Source organism: Carassius auratus, unplaced genomic scaffold (assembly GCF_003368295.1).
Source record: "Carassius auratus strain Wakin unplaced genomic scaffold, ASM336829v1 scaf_tig00215934, whole genome shotgun sequence".
Lineage (NCBI taxonomy): Eukaryota > Metazoa > Chordata > Actinopteri > Cypriniformes > Cyprinidae > Carassius > Carassius auratus.
The window spans coordinates 152,033-178,616 of NW_020528315.1; the positions used below are offsets into that span (position 1 = coordinate 152,033).

The 26,584-nt window shown below is 36.4% G+C and overlaps 2 protein-coding genes across 6 annotated transcripts; both read left to right on the plus strand.

Moving 5' to 3' along the window:
• Positions 1-235: 235 nt before the first annotated feature.
• LOC113096453 (GRAM domain-containing protein 2B-like) lies at positions 236-16,454 on the plus strand. Of its 5 annotated transcripts, none has more exons than XM_026261835.1 (13): positions 236-439; positions 8,738-8,887; positions 9,802-9,862; positions 9,943-10,015; positions 10,109-10,212; positions 10,303-10,401; positions 11,252-11,323; positions 11,407-11,475; positions 11,546-11,627; positions 11,704-11,766; positions 11,851-11,950; positions 14,248-14,355; positions 14,453-16,454. In XM_026261835.1, the coding sequence occupies exons 1-13, from the start codon at positions 348-350 to the stop codon at positions 14,466-14,468; spliced, it is 1,089 nt and encodes a 362-aa protein (XP_026117620.1). In that variant the 5' UTR covers positions 236-347; the 3' UTR covers positions 14,469-16,454. The 5 variants fall into 5 exon arrangements, with proteins under 5 accessions (XP_026117620.1, XP_026117621.1, XP_026117622.1 ...); XM_026261836.1 differs by having other exon boundaries at positions 237-439; positions 11,549-11,627; XM_026261837.1 differs by lacking the exon at positions 236-439 and adding an exon at positions 5,119-5,330.
• Positions 16,455-17,771: 1,317 nt separating this feature from the next.
• On the plus strand, positions 17,772-20,093 carry LOC113096452 (G-protein coupled receptor 55). The gene is made up of 2 exons (XM_026261834.1): positions 17,772-18,059; positions 18,951-20,093. The coding sequence occupies exon 2, from the start codon at positions 18,951-18,953 to the stop codon at positions 19,908-19,910; it is 960 nt and encodes a 319-aa protein (XP_026117619.1). The 5' UTR covers positions 17,772-18,059; the 3' UTR covers positions 19,911-20,093.
• Positions 20,094-26,584: the final 6,491 nt, after the last annotated feature.

Sequence of the window (26,584 nt, forward strand, 5' to 3'; positions counted from 1 at the left end):
GAGAACCGAGTTGAAAACACAAGGACTGTCTGTAAAACAAACGCCAGAGTATAATCAGCCCTTTACACTAGTTCTCCACCCGACTTCCTCCACCTACCACCACGTTGCATGCAGACACGCGTACTGCCCATAGAAGGGCATGGGCGGAGTCCGAGCGCGCCTGCCGCGCCGCGATTGGACACTGCGCCTGATCAGATGCGCGCTGATTGGTCGCCAGCGCTTGGTCCGATCTTGTCTCATTCCGTTAATCACGCCGCGCTCATGAGACGCCGAAGAGGAACCGGATCACCGCATCCTTGTTAAACGGCGTCTGTTTGTCGGCGTGCGTCGATCTGCGTTGAGGAAGAATGCTGGAAAACAAGAGGGAGAGACTGAAGACCTTCCTGAGAAAGATCGACGAGAGCGCCATATCGCGAATCAAGCATTTGATGAAGGAGAGGTGAGAAGAATAACCGCTATCAGCTGTCGACATCCGATCGTCACATACGCAGCTCATTTACATATGTTAATGCTGTGTTCTTCTTATAATTACAAGGTGCCAGTGTGTTGGTTTTTTATAAGTGTTTGTGATGAGCTGTGAAATATAGTGGAATATAGGTCAGATTGGTGGAGTTTTACAGTTATAACCCACCCTACTATGCGTGCGCGTGCACGCGTGTGATGACATTATTGTTTCCTGATGATTGATTTATCTTATTCAAATAGATTAGAGATCATTTATTTACGACTTAACATGTCTTTATAGTAAACAAATTGCTTTATTACACTCAGTTTTACACATCATACAATTATTAATGGTTTTTACTGCATTGGTGTTACTGTGGTACAATTTATATAAAAAAATAAAATACCATGGAATTAACACCACTGTGTTTTTGGAAGGGGACCATGGTAGAGCATTGGATTAGCATGAATTACTATGGTACATGTTAAAATACACGTCACCAGAGTAAAATAATGTGGTAACATGCCAACTTCCATTGCTCTACCATGTTTTTATTTCAACACCGTTTTGTTTTTATGTGTATAATAGTAATATTTGTTTTTATTTGCCAGTACCAGTGTGTGTTTGGTCATGCCATGCCTATGCTATTACCATGGTGCATATATGATATTGCATATGTATGTTAATTTATGGCATGATGCATATCTGTCCGTTCTGTTTTTGTTGTATTTACATTGCAAGTCATCTTAAAAACCTCCAAACTCCTGAAAGCAGCCCTGCGGTGTAATATAATATCATCTCTGTGTGTTGTTGTTATTATTAGAGTCATTAAGGCAGTATTGTACCTGGATCACATCACTCATGCTATTGTAAAGGAATTACTAGGTTAGTTTTAGACTAGAACTGATTTCCCTGACTCACATCCAGTGAGCCAGTTACTTGTGACTTACATTAATTTCCATTCAACCATTTGATGGAAAATGTCCATTTATACACCAGCTGTTCTCACGCCCATGGAGCATGAATGGTGCGGCCCTCATCTGCAGTTGTGACACAAACAAACCAATCCACATCGCCGTCATGCGTCAGATTCCTAACCCTCATCAAGGTGCAAGATTTCCATTCACTTGAGCAGTTTAAATGCAAATGACCCTTTTCTTGGCCAGATTGCTTGGTCTTCAGTGAAGGTCCTAAACATAATTGGGAGCTGGAATGTGTCATAATCAGATTCCGAGTTTGAAAGTGTCGACGTTACATCACAATGCCCAGTAAGTGCTTTAGATGGTCAAGCATTTCTCCAGATAAACAGATGATCTCATAGACCCTCCGTTGTATTGGTATTCCAACACACATGGGGCATGTTATCTATCCGCATCTATTTTTAGCCCAAAAGCTTGTTCCAGGAGGTGTGCTAGGTCATGACAAGCTGTCTAGGCTAATTTTGTTTCCCAGTGGAATTGAATTGGCTTCTCCGAGCCTTGTAAAGAAAACTATGGGCCCGGACCGCTTATCATTCCCATGGATATGGGAATGTAAAAGACACAAGTTATGCTTGCGGTCTTGCACAACTGCTTTAGAGCGGCGCTACTACTTCAGTGGAACGTTGTTTGGATGGAGTCGGGGTTGTTTAGAAGGTCATTTCCCATTTTTGAGTACATTTGGACCACTCCTTGTAAATGTGAATGTGGCTTTCAGATTTAGCAGATTAAAGTCTTTCTTCCTCTTAGTACATCAGTTCCCATCAGCAATCTTACATCTTTGTGAACCCGTTGCCTGCAAACGTTCAAGGGTCTCAGCGTTCCAGTCCCCAGAATGATTTGGTGAAATCCTGGTTGACATTGGCGCCCTCATTCTTCAGCACCTTGACTGAAAACAATACTTGCTTGACGTACTTCCCCAAAGCAGAGTTCCCCTAAGCTATAAGAACTGCGCCAAAAGAAGAAGATAATGTCAGTTTCATCTGATTCCTGGTTGGAATTTCCACTTTTGGACTCTATTAGTGCATGGAAAGAAAGGCCTCTTTCTGTTTAGGCTGAAGAAGTGACACTGATGCATTCAAGCCACATGATTTGCACAAATGTCCTCTGTGTTATTGGTTTGGCCCCCGTCCACCAGTGGCAAGCTGTTGTTCGCCCGCATGGATTGGTGTTGGCTCTTGAACCAACATCATGGCTCGATAGATGTCAAGGCCTAATCCCTGTCCTACACCTTTCTTTGTGGACGTTAACTTTGTTTTCATGGTTACACCAAGTTTTAAGAGTCTTGCTTAAAGTTTGACCTTTGTTTTTGGATTAGTTTCTTTTGCAACTCCTCTCAAGTCTTCAGACCAGTTTTTGGTATATCTTTAGAGATGGATTTGAACTTTGGACTTCATGTAGTTTTTATAGATTGGTTTTTGTTTTAGGACAACTTGGTGTGGTTTGTTGTTGATTTAAATGGTATAGCTCAAGATCAAGTTTTCATGTGGTTAACATCACTTTCATTTCCCTTTTTTTTTTCAGCAAACACCCACTCAGCTTATTTATCACTGTTTGATGAATGACCTGTTCTCTATGTGTGGTTTAACTGCTTCTGCTCAAGTCTATTCATTTAGCAATTTGGGAAATACATGACTTACTCAATTGGTGAACTCATATGGAGGCTTTCTTGAAGATGATCTTTGATTTCCTGGTGTGCAACGTTGGCAAAATTCAACCTGTTGGTCTCTGATTTACATGCCAGCTTCTTGGCGGTGATCTTGGAATGCGTTCCAGACGACAGTTCCTCCCATCCATCAAGCAGTGGTGATCTAGTACCCTTGTGTTTTACAGAGCGTGGACATCTCATGCTTATGTAATGAAAACTGACCTGATATTCTCCATATCATGTTATGCTTGTCTGCTTCATGAAACCAAGCAAACCCTCACTTAATCTTCTCTGTTAGAACATGGCGTCTTGTTTCAAAACAGAAGGACAGAATGGCCTAAAAAATACTTAAAAATAAGTGCAGAACTTAAGATTGAAGAACTGCATGTTTTCAGGCCTGGACAAGGATCTTTTAGCTGTCTTGGCTGATTCACAGTGCAGGTCTGGACGTATATGAGCTAATGCATTTCCATCGTCAGACATCGGCCTTGAATGCTTGTGTATGTGCTGTGTGCATTAGGCCAGAGATGAATCATCCCGATTTATAATGGCACAAGGAGGTCAGGGTTCGGATGGAGAAACGGTTCAGTGGTAATTGACCTGGAACTTGGTGTTGCCCTCATCTTAAGGTGGTCACAGGTCTCTTAAAATTTTTATAATTGCAATAACAATATACCGTGTTGAGCATGACTTGTCTGATTCATTGTTGTTATCGGCAATCTAAGTAAAGGTTAACTGGGAAAAATATATTGAAAAATCAGCTACAGAATTTCTCATGTAGTTTAACTTAATTTCATAAAATAACTCAAACTAAAAGTGAAATAAAAATTTGTGCAGTCCATAGATATTAAAAAGAGAAAAGTAAAATTTGAAATAAAACATGAAATTGGTGAAAAACTAATTCCACACAATAATAATTCAATGATACTAAAATAACACCGGTTTGAATTTATTATAATTTTTTTTTAGCTGTTTTGATGAAAAATGTAACTCCGAGATTAATAGATACAAGATCTTGATTACTGATGAATTGGTTAGGGTTAGGGTAATGTTGTGCTGTGTACTGTTTAGTGTTTAATTTTCTTTTCAAACATAAAGTTGGTCATTTTTTCATTTGTGTTTGGATTTAGAAGTGAAATGAACAAATATTATCAGAATTTAATCTTTTTAATCTTTTTGACTTTCACCCAATGAAAGTTATTTATTTTTTTTAACATAAGCTTGATTTTGATTTGATTTGTATTAGCTACCATAACCAAAAGTAACCATTGCTTGAAATGGATTTTGTTCAGTTTTCCATACCTTTTTTTTTTTGTTTGTTTTTTGCATTTTTTGTCTTTAGATTTGTATTGTATTAAAATGTATGTAAATAATAATAATAATAATAATAGTATTTCTTTATTTGATGTAAAAGTAACCATTTTTGGGCACTTTCAAAGTCAGATTTAAGCGTTTCTACAAGATTATACTGGATTTTGGCCAGTTTGTCTGTGTATTTGTTTTGAATCTGTTGTCTGGATTTATAATTGATTTTTAAAAACAAAACTTTTTTTTAAATTATAATAGAATTTAACCTCAATCTAACCATTTTTTTTTATGCTTTCAACATCAGAACTTAGTGTTTTTACAGGCTTAAACTGGGTTTAAATGGATATTTTTCATGTATTTACATTTTCTTGTGTTTGGGTTTGTAATTGATCAAAAGAGTCTAAATTCTAGTAGTATTTATCTAACTTCAAACTAACCATTTTTTGGCACTCTCAAAGCTATAGGAAAGCACTTTCCAGTTCACGCAGAAACTTCACGATATACTTAAAGCCAAATCAGATCCTTGCAGAAAAGTCCTGGTCTTGTAGGGTTTTTTTCTCCAGTTTTTCAATGTGTTTAACCCTCTACCCCACCACAAAGACGGTAGGTGGCCCACTGGCGAGGCCTTTGTTTGCGCATCTTGAGTCTTGTCTTCTGTCGTTTGCATTTCTTCAATGGCGTCCAAATGGGCCATTGTTGATTCCTCCAGCTGGCACGGTTGGAGGTGAGCGGAGTGGGCCGGCGGAGGATCCTTTATCCCTCCCTGTGCCTCACTATCTCCCTTTCTCCACAACAGAGCAGCTGTAAAGCTAACCTTTAGACCCCATTGCTCAGCATCTAGTTCAGCTGGTCAGAAGTGGTTAAGTCGTTGCTAGCTCTAAGAAGAAGTGGCAATGGATGGCGAGAAGGACCTAAACCATGTGGAAACGGCCACATGTGAGGATTTGGGAAGGTAGGAGACGTTTAAGACCGTTTTAGCTCTGATATACGAAGGTGAGCAGCTGCGATTGTGTCGTTGGGCCGCTAGCTCGGTGGGGTTGTTTTCATAGCTAGCAGATTGAATTCAAACCGCTTTAAAGAGCAAAACATTGACTGGTTTTGTTTTTGTTCATTCAAATTAATCAAATGTGAATCAAACGTGTTTATTCATTTGCAAAGACTGAACTTTAGTTCCCAGCACAAGGGCATGCGTGATAAAAGTTTATCGCTGAGAGCGGCCCTTGAACTCCGACACATTTCCTTGTTTGGCGTGTTTCTGGAGCGTCTCATGTCAGCATTTGATGCTTATCTTTTTTGTTTTGAGCTGTGTGGCGTCTTTGCAAGCTTTGTTTTATCATCAGATGATTCTGCAGGGGATGTTCGATGCTTGTAGTCTTCGTTTCTAAATCACTGCGCATCTTTAGGGTAAATAGAAGTCGCGAGGTTTGATCAAGACTGTTGAACAGGATCTCAGGATCCTTTTCTATTGTTCTAACATTACGAAACCGGATCGACGCACTGTTTAAATACTAATGCATTGAATTATAGTGTTTGAACAGTGCGTTTTATTTATTTAAGGCAAGCACTTTCGTTTACAGGTGACTTTTCCAAATGGCTTTGCTGGATTGCGTTTCCTATAAACGCCCACGGAGTGGCGGCAGATTCCCGAATCCTGCGATTATTCCCAATACACAAGCTCAGACATGAGAAACAGGACTGCTAGCGTGAGAGTGTGAGCTGTGGTTTATTGATGTGGCTAAAGGTGAAGCCGGTGTGGATGAGATCTGAGGGGTGGTAAAATAGATCTGCAATATTAAGTGTGTTTTTAATGTCTCGTGTGGCTTGTTTTAGGCTAATGGAAAACTAAATGGAGTAATGTTTATTAATTCATCCACCCAAAGCAGTTCAAGTCTCATTGGTTTCACATGAACTTTAAGTTATTTTTAATCGTTTACTTCCGCAATTAAATTCTGCATATGTAGCATGTTTTCATGAAGGTCAGAAAAAACCTTTCCCCATCTTGTCATTGTATGCAAATCACATTAAGAACAGATGTATTGGTTTATTTCCTGGCGTTCCTGCTTCTTACAGCAACATGAGACATCTTGGAAGTCTCTTTTAGCGTTAATCAGCATTTATTAGGCGCCAAAGATGCGAATCTGATTTGAATGTGTTTGTATATCACATAAATGGATTTGCTTCCTTATCCAAAAGTTTGAAGACCGAGCCAACCTCACAAAAGCTGGCTGAGCTCTTAAACATCTAATTGTAGAAGTTATTTCAGTGGCTGCCAGGTCCTTGTGTCGCAATGGTTTCTTTTGTATTGTTGCGTGCCGTAGAAGCATCTCTTCCCCCGCAGATGAGCTCAGAATGTTTCCGTGACATTTGAGTCATTCGTGATCATTACGCCCATCGTAGCTGGACGTTACTAGTGTAAGACATGCAATGAACACTGAGCGGGCATACAGGGCATGACTTTTAACCTAGTTAATTGAAATAAATATTTACTTATTGTAAGTACTTTTTTATATACTTAGCTAATGTCTAAAATATGTGGCAAGTACATGTATTAAAATTATTTATTTGTCGTTTAATATTAATATTGTTTTCATAAAGAATAAAAATGCTTTTTAAAATTAAATATTCAAATAATAAAAAATATTTTTTAAGAATGGAATAATTGAACTATTTTTCTTTATAATATTTTAAATATTATTGGCCTTTATCAATATTTAAAAGATTTGTATTTTCTTATACAACTCAGAAATGTGACTTTTTTTTTTTTTTTTTTTTTTTTTAAATAAACTGTGTTTGAAAATATATATTTGACAAAGGGAATTAAAAGGAAAAAACTAAATGTAAAGAAAAATAGGTTATAATAAAATTATGTAATATTATACATATATCTGGAATTTTTATATGTAAAACAAATTATAAATAAATTATACCCTTTATCTAAAATGAATTACATTTTATATATATATATATATATATATATATATATATATATATATATATATATATATATATATAAATATAAATATATATATATAAATATAAATATTAGTAATTTGAAAGTAATTCATATTCATAAAAGCGTGATACACACTGGTCATATGACTACGAGTGTTTTTATTGCATGTCACCCTGTCTTTCAGCCTATATTTCAGCCAGTCACACCTGTGTCCTTGAGTCATAAATGTAATGGCTCTGATTGCTGGGAAAGGTGACACGTGCTTTCCAGTAGCTGAGCTTAGCATGTAGCCACCTAAAACAGACATTTAAGGCTCTCAGATTACCCACAAACCTCGAAGCTGAACGAGGAAGCAGACTGTGGTTACTTTGAGTTCCTTTCAGGTGAAGAATTCGGACGATTTGACTTTCGATTCTATAAATCTTTACTCTTTTCACTGTAAACTCGTTCGCTTTCACTTCTTTTCATAAGCTGCTGTGTTTCTCAGCATGTTTTGACGTGCAGGTGTTCCATTACATCAGCAAGTCACAGTCACACCATCTGAGGTCAGAGACTCCGCCCACTCGCATTTGCATATGGAACCAGCAGCTGCTCCCATTGGAACACTAACTCTGTCCCCAGCCCCGCCCACTCTGTTGCATACAGTGGAAGGGAGCCACTCCCATTGGTTCAGCCGCATCCCAGAGCTTTGTTCTTGCCCCGCCCATAATTTGAATACAGATGAAGGCAGCGGGAGCGTGGCTGTAGACCAGAGCTGTGTTTCTTAGACTCGTTGAATGACTAGACTCAGATTTATTTTAATGTACTTATTGCTTCTGGCCAAGGGTCCGACTCCAGTGTTATGGCTTGAGGCCAATTCTGTACACTTCTGAGGATGAACCGATCGTTGAGTTTACGATTATCTCGCAGGAATGGACATGATATCTACAGGTATGGTGGAATAGCACTCTTTGAGTCCTTGGAGTAGGTTTTCATTCAATGGGCTGCATTCGATGTCCAACTTTTTAAAATTTACTCATAATTTACAAGTTAAAATTGGTGCAGGGTTTCGTTTGAAGGTTGTTTTTCAGTCAGTAGTGTTTATTTATGAATTTTTACTGCTGTGGTTGGGTAATCGAGGTCGGAGTGAAGGGCCGTTGGTGTGTTTTATAATATCAAGTCTGTTTAACCATTACACTCGAATCATCGCCTGAGAGAAACTCGTAAAGCTGCACTGTTTGTTTGATATGATGCCATTATTCCTGCTATTGACCTTATTAAAGAAGCGAAGTGTGGTGTATTGCCCATCTGTCCGTGTTTTATGAGCGTCGGCATGGCCTCGTAAACCCAGCCGCTGTATAAGGGTGAAGTCGAGAGGTGTGAGCATCAGTTATGAGGCTGACGGTGTTTTTGGGATGTTTTCGCAGCTATGCGGTGGACGCCGGGACGATTCCTGCCAAGGCCAAGAAGGGGAGGACGAAAGGCAAGCTGGGGAGCAGGAAAGCAATGAGTTTGGAGGAGAATCAGCTGGAGCTTCAGCAGCAGACCAAGAGCCTGAGCCGGCAGGTCCCGCCCAGGTACGAGAGCCATCGCTCTGGGGTGGTGAACCAGTACAATTAAGAGTATACGTTACTCTAATGGTCAATACCACACTGTTAACTGTTAGGAAACGGGTAAATAATTAAAACAGTGTTTCCGTTTTATACTGATTTTGTAATGGGCTTCAATAGCTAAAATATGTGATGTGTTCATATAGAGGAATACAAATATTTAAACAAGGAGAAAAAATTAAAAGTGAATATGTATTTAGTCTATCAATGTTTTTAAAAATAGTAGATCCAATTAATTAAATATTAAAATATTTTATGAAATAAAACATTTATTTGGCAATCATTTTTTCTAAAATGTATTTTAAATATTCATTAAAATATAGTAAACAAAATACTGTATAAATATAAAGATTATATTTATATATCATTAATATTTAAAATCATTCATCATAATATCTAAAATCAGTTTTTGTTGTTTTGTTTTTTTACTATTAAAGTAATTTCTTATTTTAAGTTATGAATAAATATATTAAATATTAAATATATTAAATTGTTTTGTATTTAAATATAGGATTACAATATATAAACAAACATTTTCTCCATAGTAAATAAAATATACATGTATTTATATGAAGTAATGTATCTGTTTTTGTTTTATGTAAAGCAAGAAATTAATACATTTAAAGGAAAAATATTACAAAATGTATTTGTTTTACTTTAAAACAAATTACATTTATACAAAATACATATTTTATTTTATTACAAAAAAAAAGCTAAATTTATTTGAAAGTGTTTTTGTTTTATTAAGTTACATTAAAATACATTTTAAAATCTTTAAAAGAATCCAAAAAGAGTCAATTTTTTTTTTTTTTTTTTTTATACAAAATTTTTTTTAAAGTATTTTTTTTTTTATTCATATTAAAGTGTGTGTTTGTTGGCAGGTCTCAGACTCTGGAAGTGGACAGTCCTTTAGAGAGAAGCGACAGTCTCAACTCAAGAAGTGTAAGAAGACGTTTCATTCCTCCTCTCTAACTCTAACATGAATGACACGTTTCTAAAACGTTCGTTGTCTTTCTTCTCAGAGTTTCATGAAGCACAACAAAACATTCCACAAACTCTTCCCAGAGATCCCGGAGACTGAGGATCTGCTGCACGGTGAGAGACTGTACATTCATGTGTGTGTGTGTGTGTGTGAGACTCGGCAGCAGCGGCGTGACACGTGTGTGTGTGTGTGTGTGTGTGTTTCAGCTTACGTGTGTGCGCTGCAGAAGGAAGTGCCTTACCACGGCCGTCTGTACATCAGCGACAGCAGCCTGTGCTTCTTCTCCTCCGTGCTGCTCAAAGACACCAAGGTGAGGAGCAGACCACGTGTGTGTGTGTGTGTGTGTGCTCAGAGCTGCCCTCTCAGCCCAGGATAACACCCCTCTGTGTGTGTGTTTCAGCTGGTCGTCCCCGTCTCCAGTGTGACCGTCCTGAAGAAGCAGAACACAGCGCTGCTCGTCCCAAACGCCATCTCTGTGCGGACCACAGACGGAGAGAAGGTCCGAGCCTCACACACTGTTGAGCATACTGTCCTCTAGAAAAAAAAACGTTATGCTGATTAATGCTAATTAATACACTTATTATTTTTTTTGTGAAACATACCGATTAATGCTAATTATTAGAAGGAAAAAATGTTTTTAGTGATTTATTCCAATCAAAAAAAATAATTTTACTAATACATTTTGATTAATGCTAATTAATAAAATACATTAATAGTCAGATTTTTTTTGAAAGACATACTGATTGATGTTAATTACAAAAAAATTATTTTAGATTTTATTTGTGAAACATACCAATTCTAATTATTAAAAAAAGTATTACAGTAATTTTTAGTGATTTAATAAAAAAAACAAAATTCTAATACAAATTGATGTTAATTAATTAAAACTATTTTTTAAGTGAAACATACCAGTTAACACACACACATCATTATATTTATATTAGTTTTATGAAACATTCTGATTAATAATTGCAAAAAATGATGTAATTTAGTGAAATATATAAATAAAATTTGTTTTATAAAAAATATTGCAATAACATACTCAAAAAACAAAACTAAATGTTTCAAGATGTTACATTTAATTCTTTCTTTTATAAGAGACAAAGCCTAAAAAAAATAAGTTTTAGATTGAAATGTGCATTTTTTTTTTCATTTTGAGAATGATTTTATTTATATTTTGAGTGTTTTTTGACCTTTTTTTTAATTTATTTTTTATTTTGAGTTTTCCTTGTATTGAAATCTGATTTTGTGTATTACTATTGAGAAAGACTTGTGTGTGTAGTAAACTGAAGGCTGGTTAACTGAACAGAAGACTCAGTGTTGTAAATGAATGTGTTTGTCCTCTGCAGTATTTGTTCGTGTCTCTGAGGAACAGAGAAGGCTGTTATAAGCTGCTGCGAGCCGTCTGTCCTCAGCTGCTGGTGAGTGTGTGTGAGAGTGTGTGTGTGAGTGTGTGTTCATGTGTTTGACTCGCTCCTGACGCGTGGCGCTCTGCTCCTGACAGGACGGCAGTGCTAACAGCAGTCCTCTCCTGTCGTCGGCCGAGAACAGCTTCGATCAGGCCAAGCCGGTGGTAAGTGAGTCTCTGCGCTCGTCTGGATCTGATCTGATCCGTGCTGACACTAAACCTGCGTCTCTCCCAGCAGAGCTCCAGTCAGTCCAGTCTGGACGACTCGTACGAGCTGTGTCCCCCCGTCCAGCCGTCTGCGTCTCCGCTCGCTGCAGGTGCGTACACGCCGCTCTCGAACACCTCACCGCTGCCGGACTTACACAAGATGACGTGTGTGCTTCTGTGTTTCAGAAAACAGCCAGATTAAGAGCCAGCCGCAGACGCCAGACGAGAGCTCGAGCGAGGAATACACCGGTACGACACGCACTCACATCTGAAGGAGTCAGAGTGAGGACGCGTTTGATTGGCTGACCGTGTTTCTGCTTCCTCTCTGCACAGGAAGCTCGTGGGTCTGGAGCGTGACGGACCGAGCGCGATCGCTCCTCATCCAAAGAGAAATCAGCAACCTCAACACCCTGCTGCTCATCTACTTGATCCTGTGAGTGTTCACGCTCTCAGCTGGAATGGGCTCCTTCATATACAGCTACACAGCAAATATTTACAAACTTACATATAAATATTTAACAAAAATGTAAAAATGCAATACAAATGTTTTAAAATATTTATATATTTTTATAAAGTATTTTCCTAAAAGTTATTTATGAAATGTTTACTAAAAATTAAATAAAAATATTATATAAAAAATATATTATTTAATATTTATAAAATTATTTTGTATTTTAGCATTTAGTATTATATCTAATATAATATTATAAATTATAGACAGTAACTAACAATACCATCTAAAATGTAAAATATTTACAAAAAGTGCTACACAAATATTTTTAAATATTTATATATTTTATAAAGTATTTTCCTAAAAGTAATTTATGAAATGTTTACAAAAACATAATTAAAAAAATAATTAAATATATTATTTATTTATAAATTATGTAGTAATTTTTTTGTATTTTAGCATTTAGTATCTAATATAATATTACTGCTACAAAAAAATATTAACATAAATAGTTACTAACAATACCATCTAAAATGTGCTACAAAAAGTGCTACACAAATATTACTACACAAGCATTTATATATTTGTATAAAGTATTTTCCTAAAAGTAATTTATGAAATGTTTACTAAAAATAATTTTAAAAATATTATTATAAATGATTATAACCTATGTAGTAATAATATTTAGTATTTTAGCATTTAGTATTATATCTAATATAATATTACTATTACAATAAACACAAACAAACACAAATAGTTAATAAAAATATCATGTAAAATTTTAAATATTAGCAAAATATATTTATAGAATATTTATAAAAATGTTTACTAGACATAGTTATGAAGTTTATCAAAATATTTAGTAAAAAAAACGAATGTATTTACTAAAAACAAATATTTTTAGGAAAATATCTGCTTAAAATATGTATAAAGTATTTACTAAATTATAAATGTTATACAAATATATACTAGAAGTAACAATAAAAATGGGCAATTACACGGAATTAAATAAAACGGAAAAAAATAACAAGAGACTACACAGAACAATTAAAAATAAATATTAGAAAAATAAAAATAATGGCGTCAGGTAGAGGAATTTGTCGGTGCAACCTCTTAAAGCAAATGTTTTCAGTGTATAGGAAAGACTATAAATCGTCAAACCATGAAAAACTGGGAGATTTAAAATGAGACAAAGGCCAGAACGTTAACATACTTTGTGAACACATATATTTAAATCCGATGGGAGACCAAAAATAGCAATTAAGGGGCAATGTTCAAGAGAAATATTCAAAACTTTAGAAAAAGTATTTAAAATACACACATGGGTATAATCAGAATGATTACCAGTAACGTTAGCATCCACACCCGAAAAATAGCTTAATACTTTTACTGAACCTATTGTCTACATAAGAGAATAGAAAGAGCTAGAGATGAAATCAACACCTCGTATATAATTGCATGTTACTAAAGAAGACAAACTGGGTAGCCAGGTTTTCACACACACACAAATAATAAACTGCCCAATTGCTTCTCAAAACTAACTCAATGGCTTTTCGTGGGGTAAAATACTGGTAAAATACCAGTTTTTTGGTTTGGTTCCCACAGTAAGATTCACATTGCAGATGCTAAATAGAAACAACCAGCAGCAATGATGTTAAAGTATCCCAGTTGTGCAGAAAAAGCCCTTCGGCAACACTGAAGACGCCAGACAATATTTATAGGATTCTTGGAGGAGGAGGCCAAGCGCTGCTGACATTATGCTCCATGACATTGGCACAGACTCTGTGTCATAAACAATCCTCGAGCTGCAAGAAACCATTAGTTCCCAAGAGCACCAGTTCCCAGGAAATCTACAGGCTGGATTAAACACGCGAACGCATAACATAAACACTAGAGGACGGCTGAAAGGCTAGTGTTGGAGAATGTAAATAAAACGCGTTTATTCTGTGGCACCCTTAAAAAATAAGTGGTTGCCTAGCTTTGTTTCTTACAGGAGCCGAATATATACTTCTGTTACATTAATAATCAAGTATTACCAGTCCTGCCAGTACAGACTTAAATCTCTATATTGCTAAATCCATAGTATTAGTGACAATAATAAACTCAGTTGCTAGATTAAGTTCAGCGTGACTAGTTGTCAAAATATTAGTAGTCTCCAGGCAGACGAGTCTCATCTTGCAGCTGTAAGAGAATGCTATTGTTGTGATGAGACGCCCTGATGCTAACTGTACGCCGAGATCGTTTTGAGGTGTAAAATGACGTGTTTTTGTCTTGTTTAGGGTGTTTCTGCTTTTGTTGTCGTCTGGCTATATCGGCCTTCGTATCGTGGCCTTAGAAGAGCAGCTGACGTCTCTCGGAGCGTTTCCCGAATACACCTTGCAAAGCGGGTAAATGGTGTCTTGTTACATTGAGATTGAGACATTTTGTGCATGTGTAAACCCCAAAGCAGCATCAGGAAATAATGCATTTTTGTTGTTCGTTCAGGTACAAAGAAACGTAAGAGATCTCATCCATCAGGACTTTGGAAAGAACCACCAAAAAAACTGTTTTTAAAGAGCCACCGGCCGCTGCAGGGAATGCTGGGAAGGACCCTTGTTTGCATATGCGCCAGCTCCCGAACTCTCGAACTGAACTTCTTCTCCGTGCCAAGAAAACCACCAAAGGGCAAGTGCTTACGAGATGCTGGTGTTGACGAAACCCGGGCATGTCTTCCCTCGCAGCCGTTCGGTTCGTGTTTGCTCTGCAGCAACTCGACCAGAACCAACCAAAGACAACCGGTTTGTCTCGGAGGACTCACAAAGGACAACAAAAACTAATTACTTCTGTGGGAAATCATTTCGTTGGCTATTACTCATCGCATTGACCTTTTACAACAATCAAAAAAAACATTTGCGAAGAACTCATTTTGATTTTCTTCCTAACTTGTGTATTTTTGATGACTGTCTTGTTCATCAGTCTTTCGGTTTCCTCCTTCCTCTTTTAAGTTTTTTTTCGTACAAGGGTTGCGCTATTACTGGTTTTCGGTTTAATGGTTAAAAAAAAACTTAAGCTAGCTAAACAACGCTTACTCCTTTGTACCACTTTTACGATCACCAAAAATAGTCGCAAATAATTTTGTCATAAGATTTTGCGATATTACTGGTTTGGGTTCAACGATAAAAATAGCTATGCAAGCTAACCAACTCTTACTTATTGAAACACCTTTGTTTGACCATCAAAAGATGTCGCAAATAACCTTCATCTATTTTCTTTTGTCCCAAGTTACGTATTTTTGATGGCTTGCTTTATCTTGGTCTTCTTTCGGTTTCATTCTTCCTCCTTTGTTGTATAAGGGCTTGTGATATTCCTGGTTTCATTTTAACGATAAAAAAGAGCTAAGCTAGCTAGCCAACCCAAAATCATAGCAGCGTCTTCAATTGACCATTTACGACCATTGAAAAAAAAAAAAAAAAAAAAAAGACGAATATTGTTGTATAAGGGGTTGCGATATTACTGGTTTTGGTTTAACGGTAAAAAAAAAAAAGAGCTAAGCTAGCTAGCCAGCCCTTCGTATTATTGTATGTATAGTCTATGCACAAGAAATGTTCAGATCAGGTATTTAACAAGTTTTTGTAACATTTCTTTTGTCTTTTAATACTCTAAAAAGGAGACGAAGTAGACGACATGTAGGTCTTTTCGTATTCCAAATGAAAAAGAAAAAGAAAAAGATTGTATTGTAGAAGAAGAAGAAGATGATGATGATGGATGTGGTATTGTTAAACGTCTGATTTGTGGCTATAGCCAAGCATGCATGTTTGCGCAAACCCAAATGGAGCGATTCCATTCAGGACACATAACAAGACATATAGCGATACTTGATGAAAATAACATGGTCCAAAAAATGCATGATTTTGTGTGTGTGTGTGTGTGTGTGTGTGTGTGTGTATGTGTGTTCAAATGTTGCAATATGTTCAAGAGATGAGACGTTTAGCAGTTCGATTGCACTTTATAGTGTGGGGGCGCTCTCCAGTCCTAAAGGGGGCGCTATATTGGGGATCTGGGGCATTGGATGGTGCTAAGAACCTCTCGCTCAGGGCTGGGACTGACTTGCAATGCATCATGGGATTGCTGCACCTCAATTTAACTGCAAATGCTGATGGAATAAACATGGATGGACTGCAGATTTCCTGGGAATTTCTTGCGCGAATGCATGCATGCTTTCCCTAAAATGGAGATCCCTTGTGAGACTGATCCGTGCTAAAATGGATTTGCACATTTCATCCGGTCGCCGGGCCTCAAAGTCCCCTGAACAACTGTCTAATAACCACAATGCAAGAATCCCAACTTTTAATAATTGGTTTATATTGCACTATTGAAGTGTCGTTGTTTTTGTATCAATATGTTGGTAAACATCTTGTTTGGTATATTTATTGCCTAATGTGTAATTCAAAGTGGTCTCTGTGAGACTGTTTTTGGCATTGTTTGAATAAATCAACTGCTAAGGAAATGCAAGCGTTTCCGATGTTTATTTGGCTCTCTGTAAGCCTAATCTATATTTACCACTAACAGAATTTGTTTATGTGACTTTCAGGATGTCCATCTTTTGTTACAGACAGGCATAATCACTTTTTCCCCCCTTGACTCTAAAATATGAAAAGGCAACTCAGTGAAAGTTAGAAATGAAAGTGAAAATGCATTGAGTGTAATGCATATTCATAATTCAATATTACCATTTTTATGTCTCCATGTTGACTGTTGTTAATTTCCCGCATGTTTTGGACCCATTAAAAGAACCGGTTCACAAGAGTGATTCGTTCAGAAACGAATCCTCATGTTAGCGCTATATGTTTGGATTCACTTAAAAAGAACCATTCAAAAGAGTCAGTTCAGAAACGAATATTCACTGTAGAGCTGTATGTTTGGATTCACTTAAAAAGAACCGCTTCAAAAGAATCATTAGTTCAGAAACTTCTCTTCACGGTAACGCTATGTTTGGATTCACATAAAAAGAACCGATTCAAAAGAATCATTAGTTCAGAAACGAATCTTCACGGTAACGCTATGTTTGGATTCACATAAAAAGAACCGATTCAAAAGAGTCATTAGTTCAGGAATCAATTTTCACTGGCTTCTCTTTTCTTTTTTACAATTATAGACATACATTCACAACAAATACAAACCAACCAAAAGGAAAACAATTAAATTAACGCCTTACAAAGACACAAAGAATACAGAAACACATAGTTTTAAGATTGACAACTTTACTTTGGATACTTGTCGGAATCAACTTAGAACCAGCAAACTTTTGCTAATGGATGTGAAATTTAGCGAGCAGGAAACAAACGTATTATGCACATTTTCCCCGTATTCTTTTTTGAGTAGTCAAACAATCTAAAGAAAGCTTTAAAAACAAATTAATGAAGTCTTCTTCAGAAGAATCACAAACAATGCAATTCACTTCAATGCCAGACTTATATTTTAAGGGTAAGATTTATGAATTATCTTAAATGTTATAATCGTCGCTCTGTTTGGATTCACTAAAAAGAACCGATTCATACGAGTCATGAGTTCAGGAATCAACTTTAACTTGTTTCGCGCTGTCAGTTTGGTGCTGTTGATGCCGTGGCATTGCACAGAAACATGCAACTCCATGAAAATGTATTTTGTTCCTTGCATGTGTTCAAATCTGTCAGCACATCTCGTTTTTATGAGCCCGTCAAATCCGTTCACGTCTCCATACTCTCAAAACTGATTTGCATGTTAATCTGGTAAGTAACATCCGAGCAAGGTGTGCACAAATAGAAGAGACCTGGAGGAAACCAAGAACACGTGACAACGTGTGGTCTGCGCGTTCACGCGAAGAGCGAGAGTCTCATTCCCATCGTGACAGAAAAATCCCACACTGGTGATCTAATCGCCATCTTAAGGGAATAACTTGAATAACGTGTCATATTTCTCTCTTCAGTGAGTCTGGGAAAGCAAGTCGCTGCATGACCCGTTATTTAGGAATTGGCTTCTGTAGAGTAAATACAGCTTTAAGGTTACTGTGCTCGAGATCAGCAGAGTTCTCCAGATTTCTTCACGAAGAGACCGTTCTAGTGCTGGAGAAAAGGTAAGAGTTTTGTCTGTCGTTGGAGATTCGCATTGCTTATTCTTATGTTGTTGGCTGTTTAAGTGAGAAGGTTAAATGAAAAGTGAATTTAAAAATAGAACATTGATATCATTTATCTGCGCTGATGTAATTCAAAACCTCATCGAGAGATAATTAACAGCATGCTCTGGCTTTGCTCTGCCAACAAATGAAGCTAAAGCATCATAGAAAAAGATGCGTGACTTTTCAAAGTCTTGGAATACAAAGGATGCTTTAAAGTGATGGCATTTTTGGCTCACTAAAGAACTTTTTAGTGAACTAGAAAAAAAAATTGACTTTTTCATTTCACACGTCATTCTGACTTTTTTTTTTCTTATTGAGTTAACGGTTCTGACTTTTGCACAATAAACGTGCAAATCTGAGAAGTCAGAATATAAACTCAAGATAGTCTTTTATTCGAATCAGAATGGGACTTTACAACTTTATATCTTGCAATTCGCAATGGCGTGAAAAAAAAGTCAGAATTGCAAGATATAAACTCGTAATTGTGCACAAGGTATGCACATGCAAATATGAGAAAAAAAATCTGAATTGCAAAAATAAAAAATCAGAACTGCAAGATATAAGCATGCAATTGTGAGGGGAAAAAAAGTTTGTTTCAAGATATAAATTCGCAATTGTGAGAAAAAAAGGAAGAGAGACAGAATTGCAAGATATACACTAGATATACACTATATATATATATATATATATATATATATATATATATATTGGGAGTTTGTATCCCACTATTCTGAATTTATTTCTCGCAATACTGACTTATATCAGAAATTCAGTGTTAGTCAAGAATCTTACTACTTTGGTTTTCCTCACTGATTTTGGTTTCACATCATCTTTTTCCATTTCATGAAGATGTCCAACTGCACCCTCCAAATCTACCCCATCGTCGAGGACCTACAAAAAGCCACTTCCATTCCCACCTTCATCTTCGGGGTCCTGGGGAACATCTACGTCTTGGTGATGTTCTGCCGCCGTCCCAGAGCAAAATGGACCTACATGAACATCTACATCACCAACATGGCCATCGCCGACGGTACTCTTTTGATGACCATGCCCGTTAAGATTCATTACTACAGCAGGCCATTGGAAAAGCATTTAAAGGGGCTGTGTAATTTTGTTTTGTGGGTTTATTACGTCAACATGTATGTGAGTATCTTCCTGATCACGGCCATAAGCGTGGTGCGGTACGTGGCCATCAAGTATCCCATGAAGGCCAGGAGTATCTTCTCTTGCAAGAAAGCTCTGGTGGTTTGCGCGCTCATATGGTTCATCATTCTCGCCATCAGTCCGATTTACTTCATTTCCGACTCCGATAACGACAAGACCATGTGCTTCCAGAGGGTCAAGAGCACATTGTCGCTGATTTTCGTATTGTTGTTGATCATCGTCGGGTTCCTCGTGCCGTTCCTCATCATGATGTTCTGCTCCATTACAGTCGTTTGCACTTTAAGGAAACAGTTGGACATCGGAACGCGTTCGGAGAAGATCCAGTGCATGTTTATCATGGTGGCCAATTTAATTGTTTTCGTTGTATGCTTTCTCCCCGTCCACTTGGGTTACATCGTTAAATACATCGTGCAAAACAAGTATCAAAACTTAGTAGATAATGACAGCTGTCACTATAAACTGGTCGCGCACAACTTCCTGCACATTGCTATTTTCCTCTCCAATATGAACTGCGGTTTGGACTGCTTTTGCTATTTTTTCGCAACCAAAACATCGTGGAATATGTGCTGCATGAAAGACACTGACAAGACAGAAGGTGAATGTGATAACAACACGGTTTCGGATGCAGTTAGCACTCCTACATAAACTTTTTTTGACTTTTTTTTTTATTATGTGGTTGCTTTTTGAACTTTGTATACACTTTGTTCTCAAAAAAAATTAACAGTATTAAACAAGGCTTTTGCATTATTCAAAAAACCTACAATGCTAACTATGATTGTACTATAATCTGTACAATAAGTAGACTAGTAATAAATGTTTATATTTCTACTCTGATGTCTTGAGTTCATTGGTCCTCTTGTGATCTCCTTGTAGGATTTGTTTTCGTGGACATGGTGGCTGGTCCTGCTAATGAGTAACTACTGTTTTCCAAAACAAAGCTGTTTTCCAACAGGCATTGATGTGCGCCTTGAATTTCACTGGAGCACATTGCTGAAATATTTGAGCCCTAATACAACAAAAACCTACTTTACATAACTCAAAAACATTGAAAACATATTTATAAGAATCATGTTTTACTAAGATATTGTTTAAAGGCGCAATATGTAATTTTTCTGCTTTAAAAATAGCAGAAATCACTTTGTCTATGTTATATAAATTTTTTTTAGTTGTGTACTTACATTATGCCCGACAGTTTCCACGAACTTTTAAATCCAGAGAAAATTATAGTTTAATTTGAAGACACGGCACGTTTCTTTATTACCGTTTTGTCGCCCGTCTATGACGTCATATAAACTTTGACCCCTCTAGTTTATCTAACTTCCTGCGGAACCGCCAAATACAAAGGTGAACAGAAGCAAAGACGAGACGAAGAAGAAAAAGTAGTAGCTAGCCGAGACTATTATATTTTATATTTATATTGTTTATATTCGTATTTATACCTCAATCAATAACTTAGTTATGGATCATGATTATGCTTTGCCTGCACGTTCTGTGAAGCGCAAACGCACGGGTGAAATAAATGACCCGAGACGGTTTTGGGACAAGATAAGAAACAAGACACGGGTAAATATTGGAGTTGCATTTCCAAGATAGAGTTTCGTGACAAGCTGAAACTACAGAGAGATGCCGAACTCGCTTGCATTCTGATAAACAGGTATGCATCCATTCAGCTAACTGTATCTATCCGTATATTTTGTGAAACGATGATGTCTTGTGTAAAACGCAGACGGACTAGCTCTCATGTAAATCTACATTTGTTCTATATCTAGCTGAATAAAGTAGCTTCAAATGCAGTTCACTATCTTGTTCGATATCATAGTATAAACGTAATTATAATTATAAACGAAAGGCGAACGTGTTTTTTAACATATATTACTACTAGCTAGATGGAATATTGATTTGATAGGGGTCTCATAATTCATATATCTCTCCGTTCGGAAAGACGTGATTGTCAAAATACTAAGTTAGAATGAGTGAGGAATGATAGGGGGCGACAGAGCGCGTGTTCCAATGAACAACAACTCCCATGAGCCTAAGCTCTTTCCCGACGTCATCAAAGTACGTCTTATATTATTATTTTGATTGAGTGACCCCTGGTGGCCAAAAATCCCATACTGTACGTATGCATCCGGCACTTTGTGTAGAGCGCGGTTCCAATAAAATGAATCACTTAAAACTAACAGACTCGCAGATTTCGAACGTTCAATTGATTCACAAATGATTTTTTATTGGTTTGGTGGAAAAGATCGGCCACTGTGTTTGCTATGCAATCCAATGCGCAGCAGCAAATTGCTACAAATACATTTCCATTAAAAAGATTCAATGTGAATGCTTTATTTACAGTTATGCATTCCCCAAGCGGCAATTCACAGATCATTTTATATTGAGGAATTTAAGGTGAATCAAAGTGAATCGTTTAAGCGAACCACCTAACTCACTGAAATGGGGTGACCATACATGTCCTCTTTTTTGTCCTGTGATGTGTTTTGCGCTCACGATTTTCATGTCCACTCCTTCAAACATTCTAACATTGAATATAATTTTGGCGCATCAGAGAGACTCTCAGTATGCGGTGAATTTAAATATTTTATATGGAACGTTGGTGCCGTTTACTTTCACTTTCGATTTCGCGATCACAAGCACTCTGTGTAAAGGGAGCACATTTTACGAGATCAGATATTTGTCAATGAGCTCAGGATCTGTTGAGCAGCAAATACTCCAACATGATCTTGTCAGTCATCACTCCTGCAGCTCTTGTTGGATGCAGGGTTACCAAGTCTGCGTTTTTTTCCACAGAATTTGGCTTCATTTAAACTGTTGCCATTGGTTGATTTTCCCAAGATGGTTAAAGGTTTAAAATATTGAATAAATTACATTTGACAGAAATTCTTGTATTGAAACATTTTGCATTCTACGCTGTAAAAAAAAAAAAGTCTGTAAAAATACAGTATGATATACCGTAATAATTTTAAGGAATTTTACATATTTTCATTTTTACAGGTGTTTTGCCATAATTTTATAATTACACTTTGCATTGTGGGGACAAGAAGCTCAGTCGACAATCGGCACGAAACTAGTGCTTGAGTAGGCGCCATTGTTCACAGATATTCTTGTTCAAAATTTCATTTTAAAGTCGGATTTCAGGTTAACCATTCTTACACTTCCGTTATAAAAAAATACAAATAAACGTTTTGTTAAATTTAACAAACTGTAACATTAACTTAGTTGCTGCTTGGCTTGTTTCACAAATAAATGTGGGAGCCGACGCATTCAACATTTTCAGCATATCGTCACATCTTAACGTTACTCAAGATACGTGTTACAGTGCTCACTTTCAGTTTTATAAATAAACGTTTATTAATTTGTTACTGAGCGTGTCGTAAAGAATCCGGTATATTAACGTTACTGAGGTGATGTTAAGCAGCTGTGAAAACGTTAAATCATAAGTGCGGTAAAACTGGAGCTGGCAGAGTAATTGTCAAGAAAAGAAGACACCATTACAACTTTTTTTATTTTATTGAAAAAAGATACGACGAGGTGAAAATCTGACATTGCGCAGATTTCTTCAAGGATAACACACCTTTTCTGCCAAACGAGGTAGGTTTAGAAATTGTATCGGCTTGTTTATGTTAAACACACACGCATTCACGATAAGTTAATTCTGAAAGGTTACTGGTTTGTATTCTGTTTTATTTATTAACAGTTTTTATTTATGAAAGCATATGGGTAGCAAATTTAATTTAGAATTGTAATATGTAAAATGGCGATGTTTTTCTGTACCAAATTAAAATAAAATTTCAATACATATATGCAATATTTAGTGCATGCTGAAAACGCATCTACTCATTTTCATTCTGCAACTTATGAAGTGTTAAACTGTTTTTAATTTGCAAATTAAAACTAGTTTAGAAAATGGCAAATGTATATTATATAACGGAATTTTCATTTTGTACTAAATTTTGGACACACGTATGGTAAAACGTAAATTATAAGGTTACCTTAGTTTTGTTAACTTTAAGGTCCTGCACTAACATTTCAATTTGAATGCAGTTTATATGAAATGTTATTTGCAAGATATAAACATTTTGAGATTCAACTCTGGTATATCTTTGCATACAAGACCATTTTAGGTCTTCTTCCATCCTTTACCTTATGACCTACATCACTGTAACTAATATCGGGACTTACAATCTCCGTTCCCAGGATATGTTCCTTCCATCTGTTCCAAAGATTAGAAATGAGCTGGGGAAAAAAACAGTTTAAGTATGCTGCTTCCTGGAACAAGTTACAGAAAACTATAAAACGTAATAAGCTGATCTCATTGGTCGCATTTAACAGGATGTTCACTGACTTGGAGGCAGCTACATCTGGCTGTAGATGTTTGGCCTGATGTGTTATGGATTTTGGTTGACGTTAAAGGATTTGTTATTTCAGTTGTTTTATTATCTATTAGTTTCGTGTATTTGTGTCTGTATCCATGTAAGGTTGTACTGCTGCCTATTTTGGCCGGGACACTCTTGAAAAAGAGCTTTTTAATCCCTTCTTGGTTAAATAAAGGTAAAAAAAGAAATGCTACCCATTGCTTTCATATTTATTTACCATTGGGGATGTTCAACACTGCCAAAAAATTAGTAATTGAGACGTTTATTCAGTTGACTTTGTTAGTTTTCAGTCAATCCGTCAAGATTTAATCAATGCTTGGAAGGGTTTTCTGAATTTACAAAGTGTTCTTCTTTGTGTTTTGTTATTGGTGATTCCAGATTGCCGTCATTCAAGAAGTTAACATTTCCTCCCCCATTGTGGCCGAGCTACAAATGCTCTTTGTCTTATATTAAACAAAACATCCGGGGAATGACACATACGCTGGAATTCATACTAATATAAGAAACAGATGTACGCATTTTGTTGTGTTGCTGTTTAGTTGAAAATAATCAAAGGCTTCGTTCACTCGAAAAAGAAAATTCTGTCATCAATGTCCTCAGGTCATTTCAATCCCATAAGACCTTCGTTCATCTTCAGAACACAAGTGAAGATATTTCTGATGGAATCTGAGAACTTCCTTTGGGAGCATTTTTGGGTGAACTATCTCAGAGTATATCATAAAACATTGTTGACAAGATCACGTAACCGATGCTATTGGAGAAGACTGGAAATTAAAGTTGAGCATTTTACAAGCAATATTTGAACTTGATATTTCAATCTCAACCTGTTCTGCACGTTACTCTTTACTTCACATTCATTCATGTCATTTCTTGTCAATTGTTGCAGTCTTCCTGTAAAGAAATCCTGAACGAGAGTCAAAAGGTTCAGATGAAGGGAACCTATTCTTCCAAGACTCGTGTACGAACAACTTTTTTAAATGAATCTCAAACATAAAACTTGGACTGAACATGCAGCAAAAAAAAAAAGAGTAGTTTCCTCAAACTGGCACATGTCAAGAGATAGTAAACACAAACAGCTGGAAACCTGCTCTTACTTTAGACCGTATAGTTCTCTTAGTTTAACACTGAAATGTCAGACATGAGTGCATGAATCTTTGTTCTTTATTTTCAAATGCTAATTAATGTTGTGTAGGAAAATGGTGTAATTTCTATTGACTATTACTATAAGTCTGTAGCAGCTGTTATTAATGATAGCCCCATCTTTGTATAATTTGTCCCATGTATTTGAAAATGGTTTAAATCTTGACTTTTTAATAGTGTATAGTTTATCTTTGTGAACACTATTTGGTGAAACACCAATATTGTACAGGGACCTGTTCATGTTTTCTTTTTCTGCCTGTTGCTGTTTAAAACTAAAATGTTTCCACAATACAATAACTTTTAATGGTGCTCTACACAATGTTAAATTAATTGATGTCTTAATATTTTTGTCTTCACCTGTTTAAGGCAAATACAAGCTACTGAACACACTTTTAAGAATGTTTAAATAAACCATGGTAAATCTGTTCATATTGTGCTGGATTTATTAGCTACTAAAGATAGGCCTATGCTTTACAAATTCTCTGTTCATGTCCATATTCTAAAGATGAGTCAAATTTATCTGCTTTTTAATGCATTATATTTCTTTTCTGATTGCTTGTTTTATTTAAAAGAGAAAGAACCTTTAACACTAGCATTTTCTGTTATTTGCCTATTCTTTCTACTTCTTTCTTTTTATTTATTTTAAATAATCACCTTCTAACACAAACATTATCTGTAATTTTCAGTTTTATTGACTATTATTCTAATGTAAAAATGACACAATGGAAGCAGATCTAGGAAAATGCATCAAAGAGAACAGTCCCCGGCTGCTCACAGGAAACATAAACGCCTTTGTTTCTTCTAAATCAACAGAACTGAATTGAACTGATTAGATGAAAATGGCAGTAAGCACAAAAACAGAACACGCTAGAAGCCGCGGGAACGCGCCTGCGCTCGATCGAATCGGTTCATTTGAACGAACTGTTCGAACAAACAGCTTCGTTCGATGATATCAAAGACTCACAGAGAGAATTTATCTGCTCTAAAGCTCCGTTTATGCATTATATTTGAAGCATTGCATGTATGTTTAAAGTAAGTAAGAACTTTATTTGTGAAGGATACGATGTTTATCTGTTATAAGATTTATTCCACCATTGATTGTGTGTGTGTGTGTGTGTGTGTGTGTGTTAGTGGCACAAAAACGGGCGGCGTATGCAGTGTATAGCGCATATGAGGCGCATTTTTATCTAGTGGTTTTTAGCATTTTAATGAGTAAAAAAAAAAAGTGTTTATTATAAACGTATTAAGACACGGAACAGCAGTATCTCTTCAAGGCCACAACAAACGTGAGTGTTGTCGGGCGCGCGCTTCAGCAGCTTGCACTCATTCCTCAGGAAAAGATAGATGTGCTAAAGGAGCTTCAGAAGAACAACAGGATGCGGTCTCTGAGCAGATGATTGATGTTAAATGTCAGTGAAACAACCTTTCTTGCTCTGTCATCCGTTTTGATGTGCTCACCGCGCATGCGCGCTATATCACTTATACTAAATAAATTATAAGGTTACCTTACTCTATCTAAATGTTCTTTTTCTTCTTCTTTTTTACTTTTGTTAACTTTAAGGTCCAGCACTAACATTTCGGTTTGAATGCAGTTCATATTAAGTGTTATTTGCAAGACTTGATCATTATTTGATACCAAAAAACTTTCTGAGATCTAAATTAAAAATGCACGATTTATTTAACACATATTACACAGACAAAGATATTTAACAATTTCAAAAATATATCACCCGCAGGTTATGAGTAAAATAAGCCATGTGTAAATCCTCATCTCGATTCATGTGTGGAATCCCAAAC